Genomic DNA, 12,319 nt, shown 5'->3' with positions numbered 1-12,319 from the left:
TATCACAGTTCTAAATTAGAAACTAATTTTGTCTAAACATATTAAAATGTTAAACATCCAGTAAAATGTTACTTTAGACAATTGTGTGGCTATTGAGGGAATATAGAATAGTGCACTTGATAGGTTGTGGCTTTGTAGGTAGAAGAAAAAAATACTCTTCCACAAGGGGGAAAAAAAAGGATGAAAAAAAGCCAAGCAGTGGGTTAAGGCCATGATGCAACAGTAATCACATTGAATTACTGTAGCCAAGTAGGAAACACTGTCACTCTTATATTTTCTAGTAATGATACAATCTTTCCTTGCCTTTTAAAGAACAAAACAGATACAAAAGACAAACAAACCAAACTTTATGGAATATTACCTAGTCTTCCAGAGTAGTTTTTTTCCAGATCATGCTGCAGAAGCCTATTGTGGAAAGATGACTGCTCTTTATTTATTCTGAATTCAAACTGTAACACAATATTATAGACAAATGTTAGGAATTTGCAAATGCAAATAATGTCTTTACACAAATACAGCCTCAGTACTAACAGCTCTCAGGAATTACAGGAGAGAGTTACAGATAGAAGATTAAGAAATCATATATATATGATTTATACATATATATATATATATATATAGTGCTTACGGCAGGCTACAGTACAACCCTATGTTTTAATAGGATTAAATAAAATAAAAAAATACTATCAGATACATTAGATATTGTAAGTCAACAGATGAGTCCTGAAAAGGTAATTCCTATTTGAAAGCATACAAATTCATCTGTATCATACAATTACATTTGTTAATTCAGCTATCCAAGGAAAGGTAATAATTACCGGTTTGGTTTTTTCTGGTATTGATGAGGTCTGGATGACCAGCTGGAGACCACAATTATTAACCTGCAAATTGGAAGAAGATTAAATTAAATGCTACCTTTCTCAGAAATATCAATACAATTGTTGATTGCAATATTGATATTACATGTCAATAGAACTGCTTTTTAAACAATAAAGCTATTTTCAACAGGAAAATCTACCAAGAAAGGAACTATTTTGCAAAATACTATGAAGAATACATCACAGCTCTAAGTAACATGAAATTTTTCGTTTACAAAAATCACACTGGTTTTAGCTTTAAAAATACACTGAAAGCGTGACTTACATAGAGATATATCTCTCAGTGTGAAGAAAACAAGTATTTGCATTTTATCACGCCTTGTATTTTCAAAAGACGAAACATGTTGGTCTTTGAGCTAGATTTATGCGACAAAACCGAGACATCTCACTGGAGCACAGAACCGAGCGGCTCATCCATGCACCTCCCAGCACGGCACAATGATGTCGGGGCGCTACCGCCCACCGGCGCCCCAACCCTGGCAGCACCCACCCCGGCGCCGCCGGCACCCCAGCCCCGCAGCACCCAGCCCCGCAGCACCCACCCCGGCACCGCCGGCACCCCAGCCCCGCAGCACCCACCCCGGCGCCGCCCCGGCACCCCCGGCACCCCAGCCCCTCAGCACCTACCGCTGCGGGCGCGGCCCGCGGGCCCCGGCCGGGCCGGCCCTTGCTGGGCACCATGGCCCGCTGCCCCACGGCCCCGCGCAGTCCCTCGGCCCCCGGCGGCCTCAAGCAGCCTGTCAGAGCTCCGCGGTGCCAAACAAGCCCGCACGGCCCCACGCCGCCGCCGCCCTGTCAGAAATGGCTCCGCCGTTACCCCGGACACCGCGGTTTCCGCCCCGCCCTCTGTCTGGGGCGGTGCCGAGGGGCGGGAAACCGTGAGGGCTGGGAAACCGTGAGGGGCGGGAAACCGTGAGGGCTGGGAAACCGTGAGGGGCGGGAAACCGTGAGGGGACAGGGACGGACGGATGGACGGATGGATGGACGAACGGGTAGACGGATGGGTGGATGGATGGGGCTCTCTGTGGTCGTCCTGCTGTGTGCGGTGTCGCCCACACCCCACTGCCCCACAGTAAAAAGCACATATTATGATTGTATTTTTCTGAATTCTACGAACAAGTGGCTCTGTGTGAAAATCCGTGACAAATCCAGAAGCTAGATGGCCCCTGTCGTGCCTCAGGAAATTTTCTTTTGTGGGCATAGAGTGGTCACCAAATGTGACAATCACAAAATGCGACAGTCAACCTGTGCAAGCTCCTGGTGCTGATCCTGCAGCAGCTCCTGGAGCCCAGAAGCTCCGCTGATGCATAGCGGATGCTTTTAAATACACTCATCAAGAAATTAGTGGCAGGAAAAATAACGGTGTGGCTGCCAGTGCGTGGAAGGGCTGTGAATTGCCTCATGGTGTCTTTCCCAATCAGAATCATGGAATCATCAAGGTTGGAAGGGACCTTTAAGATAATCAAGTCCAAATGTTAACCCAGCACTACAACTGTAACCCCTAAACCACAAACCACATGATCCAGTGCAGATCCAGACCCTCTTAAACACCCCCCCGGGCAACCTATTCCAATGCCTGGCCACACAAATAAATAAATATTCCAGGTTTAGCTTCTTGTATTGTCATTTTATATTTCATCTGCTGGAAAATGCACCATAAGAAATCCGTGCAGATTTTGGTTGTGCAGTTGAGGTTCATGGGTTTATGATATTTACTGCATACCAGTGAGCCATGGGTTTCCCTCTAAGGGACTTCTCTACATTAATACATGTAGTTTTAAGTTCTGCTGTGTTTACAAATACTGCTTTATCTCTAATGGAAGTTAGGCATTATAGAGAACTCTTACATTAAAAAGAAAATAAAACAAAACAAACAAACCCAAAAACCATCAGTCTGGCAATTTCAATGGAAATCTAATCAACAGTGTTTGAAATTACATCAGTCTTCATCTGGTCAAAAGCCAGTTCTGTGCTGCGACCACTGGTAGAACAAATAAACACATCTAGTGTCCTTTGCTATAAAATCAAGTTCCCTCAACCTTGACAGAAAGATATGTCAGATTAACTGAAAGGTCTCTCTCAAACATCGTTTGAGTTAGCTATTTGGGTAGCATAAAATACTTCTTTGTTCATACTCCTGACCTTGTTTGTGCCCAGGGAGGCAAACAACTTCCATGAACTCATACAAAATCTGACCCACAGCCCCTGTCCATATTCTTGCCTAGAATGTGTAATTTGTGTTTGTATTTCTCTGTCCACTGGAAAAAAAACAGCAAAGTGATGCATTACCCAAGACATAATACAGAATGTTCCATCAGCAGACAACTAGAGATTTGGTTAGTGGTGCTTGTAAGCATATTTCATAAACAAAATACTTTATTGCTTAAGGCACATTTAAAAATCAGCCAAAGCCTGGGGCAGGGCAATCTCAGAATGTGTCCATGCCAGCAAACCTGACTCATGAGGACTGTTTGCCACAGTAATGAGAAGAACTGGCCATGAGTGCAGTCTCACTCTTTGTCCCCCCAAATTTTTAAGAAGAAAATATTGAAGCAATTCAAACATAAACAAGGATGTCATAAAGGAAGCTGTGACTTGAAAATCATTTAGCAGTTTGGGTACAGATAGTGAATGAATATTTACATGGTAAATTGAAAAGCTTTTGATTCTAATATTTAGCACATGAACGCTAATTTCACTTTAGTAGCTGAAACAGTCCACTGAAATATAGTGCAATAGTCTTAAGTTCAAAATAATCACTGCCTAAGTGTTTCAGAAAGAGGGCCTCTATTTTAATTAGTCCTTAAGGGGGAATATTTTTATTCTGTGTAAGTGCCATGCAGAACTATAGAGGAGACTCCTCTGCAAAACCAGCACGTATCCAATCATGTCCTTGTTCACTCGTGTATCTTCTTTCCAAATCTCACCCTCGGCATTTAAACCACACTTACCCCAGCGAAACCTTTCTGACTTTCAGAAACACAACGCTCTAGTCAGGGAGCGGCGGCGCAGCCCCAAGGCTGCACCAGGAGAAGAGGAGCAGCCGAACCGCTGCTTTCCGGCGAGGAGCCCGTTGTTTTCTGGTGAAACAAAAGCAGTCCCTGCTCAGCCGTCAAGGGAAGGACTCCTCAGCTGCCCGGCGGGCCCGGGGGCGGCATGGCTGGAGGAGGGTCGGACCCTCCCGCTGCCGTGCGGCCGCGCCGGGGGAGTGGAGCTGGGAGCGCCGCCCCAGCGGGAGGGGACGCGGGGGGACAGGAGGGGAGGCGGCCGGCGGCTGTCGCAACCCGGGGCATCGCGGACTGAGCCCGGCCGGGGAGCTCCATGGCCCAGCCGCAGCCGGCCGAGCCCGGGGCCGCGCCCGCCGCGCCGGAGTTGCCGGCGGGGAGCGGCCCCGTGCAGATCCTAGTGGCCGTCCAGGCGGCCGCCGAAGAGGACGAGGAGGACGAGGAGGAGGAGGGCGGCGGCGGAGCGCGGTGCCCCAGCTGCAGCGAGGAGGAGTCGGGGCGCTGCGGGCGTTCCAGGTGAGCCCCCGGGCAGGGCGGGCTGCGCGGGGCGAGCGGCGGGGCCGCCGCCGACACCCCCGGAACGGAGCGGGCCCGGCTGATGCAACGCCGAGGGGCGGGTGGGAGGCGCTGGAAAGCCTCCAGCACGGAGAGCCGGCAGGGAGCTGCCCGCAGCACCGATGGCTCCGCCGGGCTGCCCCCACAGCCCCCGACGGGACTGCCGGGCCCGGGGCTCCCCGCAGCCAGAAACGCCGGGCTCTGATGCCCGCAGTGACATTTCCAACTCACTGCGTTTTACAGAAAGATTTGGGGGGTTAGCTGTAGCTGTGTTTTAGAGTTTCGTTTTGGGGTTTGGTGTTTTGGTTTTTTCCCTCTTTTTGCCCGTTTTGGCTGGGCGGCCTGAAATAGCCAGAATCTCTTACTTGTAAAAGGAACATCCAGGATTTTTGTGCCAGCAAACTGTAGGAAGACAATGACCTACTAGTTGTAGTTTATCCTGTGGTCTGTAGTAAATCTGCAGATGGAGTCAGAAATTGTCACATAAAAATTTATGTACAGTAGCAAGAAATTCAGTATTCTATTTGAACATTTATTATTTCTAACTGATTTTCTAACTTCATACCTAGCACTGACTCAGAATGAACTGCAATGTAGTATTTTAAATTACAGAGGGGTTGTAGGGGAGTGAGACATTTTCTGTAGCTGCCAAAACTGTCAACTATGGACTACAGAAACAGGAGTTGAACAGAGCTAGGCACAGTGCAGTTAAGGTTTTTAAACTGAGTCAGCTTAGTTATTCCAAAATCATATGTGACTGTTGTATTTTTACAAAAATGTACAGCAGCCTACAATATTGGATTCCATGTACTGATTTCTTAAAATCAGAATATTATTTACATTTGTTATCTATGATAGTATTACTTGTGAAGAGCTTCTAGCTCTGGCCTAGATTAGGAAAAAATAACATGGTTATTTTTCCAAGCTTTGGAAGACAATAGCTCTTAAATATTCTTAAATGTAACTTATTTAATCGTCTGCAGTAGGTATTGTCTTCAGAAATGTCTGCTGACAGTGTTGTTGTATATTCAATTCTTATGGAGGTTGCCTTTTTGTAAAGGGCCTTCTCCTGATCTGGAAAGGTCAGAGGTATTGCCATGGAGAGAACTCTAAAAACTCCACATCAAAAGTAGGTGAATGGAGTTTACACATGCTCCTGCCATTTACAAATAACCTTACCTAAGGATTTCCTTTTTTGGGAATGCAGCATCTGACAGGAAATTATTTACAAACATTAGGAAAATTATTAGGGATGATCTAAAACTGCTGGGAATGAGCCATCCCACTCTCCAGCTGAAGCAGACTGCTTGCCATCAGTAGGCACCCAGTGCTGTATTCATGGTTTTGTTAACAAACGTGGACTGCCCTTGAGTGACTGTACTCTTGGAACTTATAAATTACATTGTCACACAGTGTTTATTAATGCAAAACTTCATTCATTTGGAGACTCAGCTAAAATTTTTCAGAAGGTTAGATGCTATCCAAACAATTTAATATATTGTGAGATATTTAAAATTCCAAATCTGCTCTCTCTGTAGATAGGTTTAGTTTCTTGTGTGACTAATGACCAGATGAGTCACCATGCTGATTGTTTTTCATTCTGCTTTACAAGCAAATCATCACAAAGTTCTGAATAAAAAAATAAAGCTGTGAATAACTACTAGGGTTTGGTTCTTTGTCAATGTTGACTGAAATTATTTATCAACTAATTTTGTAATACATTTGATACCTGAGAGGTGCTACAAGTTGATCATTATCACAAATTAACATGGAGCTAGTTACAAATTTCTGCATTTATTGTATTTCCATGCAGCATTTAGTGAGAGCTGCTGTAAGAGCCCATAAGATTTTGTAAAAACTGACGTGTCTGCCAAACATAGAAATAGTGTACAGGTTAAACTGGGACCAATATTTGAGAGGTGAAATGTTTCACCCTGATTCAGTGTGACAATGCTGTAGTTCTCTGCAAACATGCAATTCATTTTTGTTGTTTTCCAAAGCACAACACCCCTTTTTGTCTCTAAACAAACACCTGCAAATATCTATGCTAATAAAACAAATGTAAGCCTGATCCAGAACTAAAGGCAAGGTTTTCCTAGCAGAGTGTGGATTTGCAAAAAGGCTGAAGTGTTCCAAGCTTCTTGTACCCAGACTAATTCTGAATCAGTAGTAAATGAAGTTGTAGGAAGGGATTATCATGAATGAAAAACAAACACCATTGGTTTTTGCTTCCTTCTGAAACCAGCACCCACAGCTGGGTACTGGATATTTTTCACCATCCTGACTGTAACTTCATCTATCATCCTCCACTTCTGGCTTCGCCAAATAACAGAAATTCTTTGTCCTGGTCTCTCATTCTTGTCATTCCTTTGAACTGTCCCCTATTAAAGGCTGGGGAGATTTTTAACAGGGAGACTTCCAGGACTGTGCAAGTATCCACATATCAGATGTGCTGACCTACCATGAGAAGAACCATAACAATTAAATGTACTGTAAGCTTCAAACAGCCAGGTGCCAGAGAGCTGCTGTAAGTGGTGCCAGCAGCAGGCAGAGTTCCTGTGCAGAGCCCCCTGAGCCACCCACTCTCTCCAGAGAGCAGCACGGCCACAGCACTGCCGTCACTGCCTCTGTCACCGTGCACAGACCTGTCCAGGGCAGGGGATCCAGCAGGCTGCATCCTCCCTGCCAGACTGGCCTCACAGCACTCCAGTGTGATGCCTGCTCCTTTTCCTAAGGATTCCAAAGCCTGAAAAAGCTACTTAAGACAATTTTGGGGAAATGCATGGCTCCTTCTTTTCATTACTAATGTACCTGGGAGAACAAACTAGTACACAACTTATGGGCTACTTAGTGGATGTTTTTATTTTTTTTAACAGAAACTTTCATGATGATCCCACAAAACTAGACCATTAACAGCTTGAAAAAATGACTCTTCATTTTTGTCACCTGTAAATGGAAATTTCTATTACAGCAACAAACATTGCATGTGGCAAGATGTTTATCTTGAATCCATGGCTGCAGTATTTTTTGAGGAATAGAATGCTCAACAGTGCTCCATTTTGGCAAGGTACCCAGACAATATGGGAGATAAAGAGAAGACATGAGGATGACCTCATGAGGTCATTGCTCATGAGGAGCCTGCATGTGTGCATATAAACATGTTCCTGAGGTACACAAGCCAGCAGGTTTAGCCCCTGTGCTAAACCTCTGGTTATGTTACTCTGTCACTCTGGAAGTGACCTATAAAATTGCGACAATCCTGTCAGTCCTCCTTACTCCCTGGATATCAGCTCCCGCATCCATGTAGTGAGGAGGTTTAAGAAATCATGACTGCATCCAGTTGGAATATTCATTCTCTGGTATGTGACACTACTCATGAAGCACATAAAGGTCAGGCCTATGTTTAATAGCATCACACTGAAAAATATAACACTGTAACTGGAGGAACTTTGTATAGCACAAAGTGCCAGGGCACCTTCATTTCATGTTTTGGTGTAGGGTTTGAGTTGTCAGTGCTTTCAAGCCATTAGTGTAGATGTCTCATTGTTCTGCACTGAGATCAGCTTTTGGAACGGGCTCAGGAACTCGAGTCCTTGTGTTGACTGGAAAGCCTCATGCTCTGAGCCTGCTGGCTCTGCTGGGGGGGTCAAACCTGTCCAGTGCCCACATCTAGGGTCAGTTGGAACCATAATGGTTATGCCCTTTCATTTTGAAAGGCTATTTGAATCCACTAATAGAAAATGAAGATCTGTTGATAAAATGATTTAACTGTTTTCCAGTGGTGGGGAAAATGATGATGACTCTGACCAGAACTGGAAACCACCAGAAAATGATCTGATCCAGAAGTTAATAGCACAGATTGAATATTACTTCTCAGATGAGAACCTTGAGAAAGATGCCTTCCTTCTGAAGCATGTGAGAAGAAATAAGATGGGCTATGTCAGTGTTAAACTCCTCACTTCATTTAAGAAGGTAAGTTAACTTTTTAAGACTTGAAGGGTCTCATGCAAGCCTGATGAATCTAAAAATAGTAGAAGAGATTAAAGTAACATTTTATACAGGCAACTTTATAGTCTTTCTCTTTATCTGCCTGGTTTTGCTATGATGGTTAGGTTTGTACTCATCCAGAACTTTCACTGCTGAACTCGTTGATGATTGGTTAGGGAAATAATTGGCTTTAAATCCTCTATGCTTTTAAATTATCATTCTTTGAGACAGGAGGACATTAGATAAAATTAATTTCCATGACAACTACTCATGAACAGCTGGGTAATCCTGGTAAAGTTATGTTCCTGTCTCTGAGAAGGAACAGTGAATCTGACTTTTGGACAGAGAACTAAAACTGAAGAGTAGTATAAATTATCTGGTAACCAACATCCCTTAGACTTGGAGTTTTTTGGTTTTTTTCTCCTTACATTAGAAATGTAAGGAGAAAAATACATTTCTCCATATATTAGAAAGACCTATGTAAATCTGTACATAACTGATTTCTAGAGTTACACTAGAAACACTTTGTCAAGATTCTATATCTCATTGTTTTGCAGAGTTATTCAGTCTAGAAGTTAAGGCACTCTCAATTTCCTCAAACCACTTCAGATTATACTGGTAACAGATAAACTCGTTATAAACATCTAATGAAAATGGAAAAGTTTGGGGTGTTTTCTAGACTGTGATTTTTGAGGGAGGAAAGATCAGTTCAACACAATGAAGACTTAAACTTAACAAAACTTCTTGTTTGGCAAAGATAACCTCCATAGAACATACATTTTGATCATGGTTCAGGCCTAGATGTGGAATGACCAAGCACTACTTGAGCAGGCTTTCAGATGTAGTAATGATTCCTAGTTTGAGCTTTAGTGCCAGTTCCTGTTTTCATTTGATTCAACAGGACATGAGCTTTACAGGAGCTCACTGACGCCCATTACAGCATGACAACTGTATACTTTCTCAGTAAGTCTGCTACATGAAACTTAAATCTAGGGTTCTGCTTGTAGACTGAAGCCTGCATCTGCTTTAAAATTCAGTGACTAGTTTGATTTGGTTTGCTCAGTTGTGGTGCTTAACCAGTGTCTGTCCCGAAGGTGAAACACCTTACCCGTGACTGGAGAACCACAGCCTATGCACTGAAGTACTCCAGCACTCTGGAGCTCAATGATGATAACAAAAAGGTTCGAAGAAATACTCCAGTTCCAGTGTTTCCAAGTGAAAATGTCCCAACCAGGATGCTACTGGTATATGATATCCACCTGATTTCTGAGCTGCAGGCCCTTAACAAAGAAGAAAACGGATGCATGCAAGAAAGGATAATGGAGCACCTCCTCAAAGCCTTTGTAACTTTTGGTGCAATTTCATCAGTTCGTATTCTCAAGCCTGGCAGGGATCTCCCATCTGATATCAGGAGGGTCAGCAATAGGTACACCCAGCTGGGAACCCAGCAATGTGCAATTATAGAATTTGAAGAAGTAGAAGCTGCTGTACGTGCTCATGAGTTCATGTGTGCTGAAAACAAAGAGACCGGCATGAAGGTTGTCCAAATAGGCATGAAACCACCAAAGAAAAAAGTTCCCAAAGACAAGAACCGTGATGAAGATACCAGCAAGAGCCTTAAGAAGGCTCGATCCCTTAACAAGAGAGTTGAGGAACTTCAGTTTGCTGGTGATGAATCTTCAGCCAACAGCTCTTCTGACCCAGAGAGCAATCCCACGTCACCACGGTCAGGACGCAAATGTACCACAGCAAATACCACGAGTAAACTGAGCCCCATCATCCACCCTAACAACCATTTGAGTCCTAACATGTCACCCAGATCAAGTCCTTGGAACAGTCCACCTTCACTAAGAAAAGGAACGAAAAAATCTCCACTGGCTGAAGACAGCAAGATTAACGCAAGCACTAGTCCTGAAATTCCAAGGAAATACACTGATTATTCCTCAGATAGCAGCATCACTCCTTCTGGGAGCCCCTGGGTGCAGAGAAGGAAAGCACAAACTCTGACCCAAGAGAAGAGCCCTGTCAGCAGCCCCATGTTGGCTCGGAAAATACAAAATGCAGACGGTCTCCCTGTAGGGGTGCTGAGGCTGCCTAAAGGTCCTGATGGCACCAAAGGATTCCACAATGGCTGTGAAAGAAGGAAGGCTATGAAGGGTGAATAGACTATTCTTTAAAAACAGTTTCACGAATCAGCCAACTGCTGTTGACCAAGCCTGATGAAAAACTGTCACTTGAGTGACTCAGTTAAGTCAGTATTTAATTTTAAAAGCTTTTGTATTTATATAGAGACTTTATCATTTGTATATTTGTATATTTTCTTCACAGAACAGATGAGGCTGGAAGGCATCTCTGGAGATTGCCCAGTCCACCTCCTTTGCTAAAGCTACAAGTCACTGATAGGTTTGAGTGTCTGCAAGGACAGACTCCCAAGCCTGTCTGGGTGAGCATTCCCTTGTTCAGCCACCCACACAGAACCAGTCTGGGCCCCTTTTCCTGTTACTGGGTATTGCTGACAAGTGCCTGGCTCCAACTTTACTTCTTCTCATCAGATATTTAAAAACCTTGATGAGATCTTCCCCCAGAGCCCTCTCCACTCCAATCTAACAAATGCCCACTCTCTAGGGCTCACAGGAGGGATGTGCCAGCCTTTTAATCAGCTGAATCGCTTAGCTAATGCAGGGCCTCTACCTGCATCCATTCTTTTTAATGTATTATTTTGAAACACCTAAATATTCAATCAGCCATATAAATCATTGATGTAAGTACATTATCTGCCAAGCTAGGATCTTGGGGAGCAGTGTGTACTTACACTTTAGTGACTATATTATGAAAAGCTATGGAATGGTTACCAGTCTCATCACAGGGAGCTGAGGTTTTGAGGACTGCCTGTGTTTGCCTCAGAAGGAACAGAGAAACCAATGCCACAGTGAGCAATTGTTCTCACATACATCACCAAAGCTGTATTGTTCAAGACTGCTTGTATTGAACCAGTGTGCATTTTCATGAGTAAAGACTCTGAGCACTGGAAACTGCTCTGTAAGTGTTCTCTTGTATAATCAGATGGAAATAAAACTATTAACTCTAGATCTATTTTGTTTACTTAAAAAATAAGTTGAGCTGCACATGAATAGATAACTTAAACCTTATCTTATACCACATGAAATGCCAGTAGCAGTTACTCAAAATTTCCATTGCATTCAGGGAAAAAAATCTTCTCTGCCCCATTACTGATGGCTAATTCTGTGATGATGCTTCACTCTGCATGCCACAGTCATTTTTATACAATATTATAAACTAAACAGTAGTTTATAGAATTTGACAAGCAGGCTCAGCAAGAAGTGCTTAAATTAAAATTAACTATAATGCTACATGAAGTAAAAGAAGGAAACTGCAGTTTTATTTACAAAAGTTAAACTGGAAAACTAGCCCAGGGACACTAAGAGGATTTCAAGTTGCAATGGTCATCTTGGGAACTGTGCATGACATCAGATGGTGATTCTTCATTCCAAAAGTCCACATCCTGTCCAGCTTCCTAAGTGTAGCATTTCTGCTGTGTAAATAACTGCAGTAACTCACAGTTAGACTCCTATACACAGAAATCCCAGCTCTGTGTGTTGCTCTTTAGCCACCCACGTACATTCCTGGTTATTTCACTGCACACAGATGGAATCCTCCAGGTGACCTCCTGACTCCTATGACACAAATGGCAGCATGTGCACATTCACAGACTTTGTGAGCTCTCAGCACCAGAACACACAGGCAGGTGCTTGGAGAGGGCAGAGTGAGCCCTGTGGCTGCCCAGGACAGGGAGAGCCAGGGGCTGCCACAGCAGCAGGGAGAGGCTGGCAGGCAGCACGGTGCTCAGGGACTCACCCCACAGAATCCTGCTTC

General features: G+C 43.9%; 2 protein-coding genes across 2 annotated transcripts in view; one reads left to right on the top strand and one right to left on the bottom strand.

Annotated features, from left to right (window-relative positions):
* LRRC49 (leucine rich repeat containing 49) overlaps nt 1-1,716 on the bottom strand; it is a 40,490-nt gene extending 38,774 nt beyond the window's left edge. The window contains exons 1-3 of the mRNA XM_058811429.1: nt 1,506-1,716; nt 819-881; nt 362-449 (exon numbers count right to left, since the gene is read on the bottom strand). Coding sequence (XP_058667412.1) covers nt 362-449; nt 819-881; nt 1,506-1,559 — 205 coding nt within the window. The 5' untranslated portion in view covers nt 1,560-1,716. The remainder of the gene's footprint in view (nt 1-361; nt 450-818; nt 882-1,505) is intronic.
* Nucleotides 1,717-4,199: 2,483 nt separating this feature from the next.
* LARP6 (La ribonucleoprotein 6, translational regulator) lies at nt 4,200-11,496 on the top strand. The gene is made up of 3 exons (XM_058811297.1): nt 4,200-4,399; nt 8,218-8,410; nt 9,520-11,496. The coding sequence occupies exons 1-3, from the start codon at nt 4,200-4,202 to the stop codon at nt 10,588-10,590; spliced, it is 1,464 nt and encodes a 487-aa protein (XP_058667280.1). The 3' UTR covers nt 10,591-11,496.
* The last annotated feature ends 823 nt before the right edge of the window (nt 11,497-12,319 follow it).

This window comes from Ammospiza caudacuta, chromosome 10 (assembly GCF_027887145.1).
Source record: "Ammospiza caudacuta isolate bAmmCau1 chromosome 10, bAmmCau1.pri, whole genome shotgun sequence".
In the NCBI taxonomy this organism is placed as follows: Eukaryota; Metazoa; Chordata; class Aves; order Passeriformes; family Passerellidae; genus Ammospiza; species Ammospiza caudacuta.
Note: the sequence above shows the minus strand (reverse complement) of the source record. Positions and strands in the feature narration are given on the sequence as shown.

Excerpts from the sequence above, each read along its gene's own strand:
- LARP6 (XM_058811297.1), top strand. The coding sequence starts at position 4,200 with ATGGCCCAGCCGCAGCCGGCCGAGCCCGGGGCCGCGCCCGCCGCGCCG. Across the intron at positions 4,400-8,217 it reads GGGCGCTGCGGGCGTTCCAG|TGGTGGGGAAAATGATGATG; the intron begins GTGAGCCCCCGG and ends ACTGTTTTCCAG. Across the intron at positions 8,411-9,519 it reads TCCTCACTTCATTTAAGAAG|GTGAAACACCTTACCCGTGA; the intron begins GTAAGTTAACTT and ends TCTGTCCCGAAG.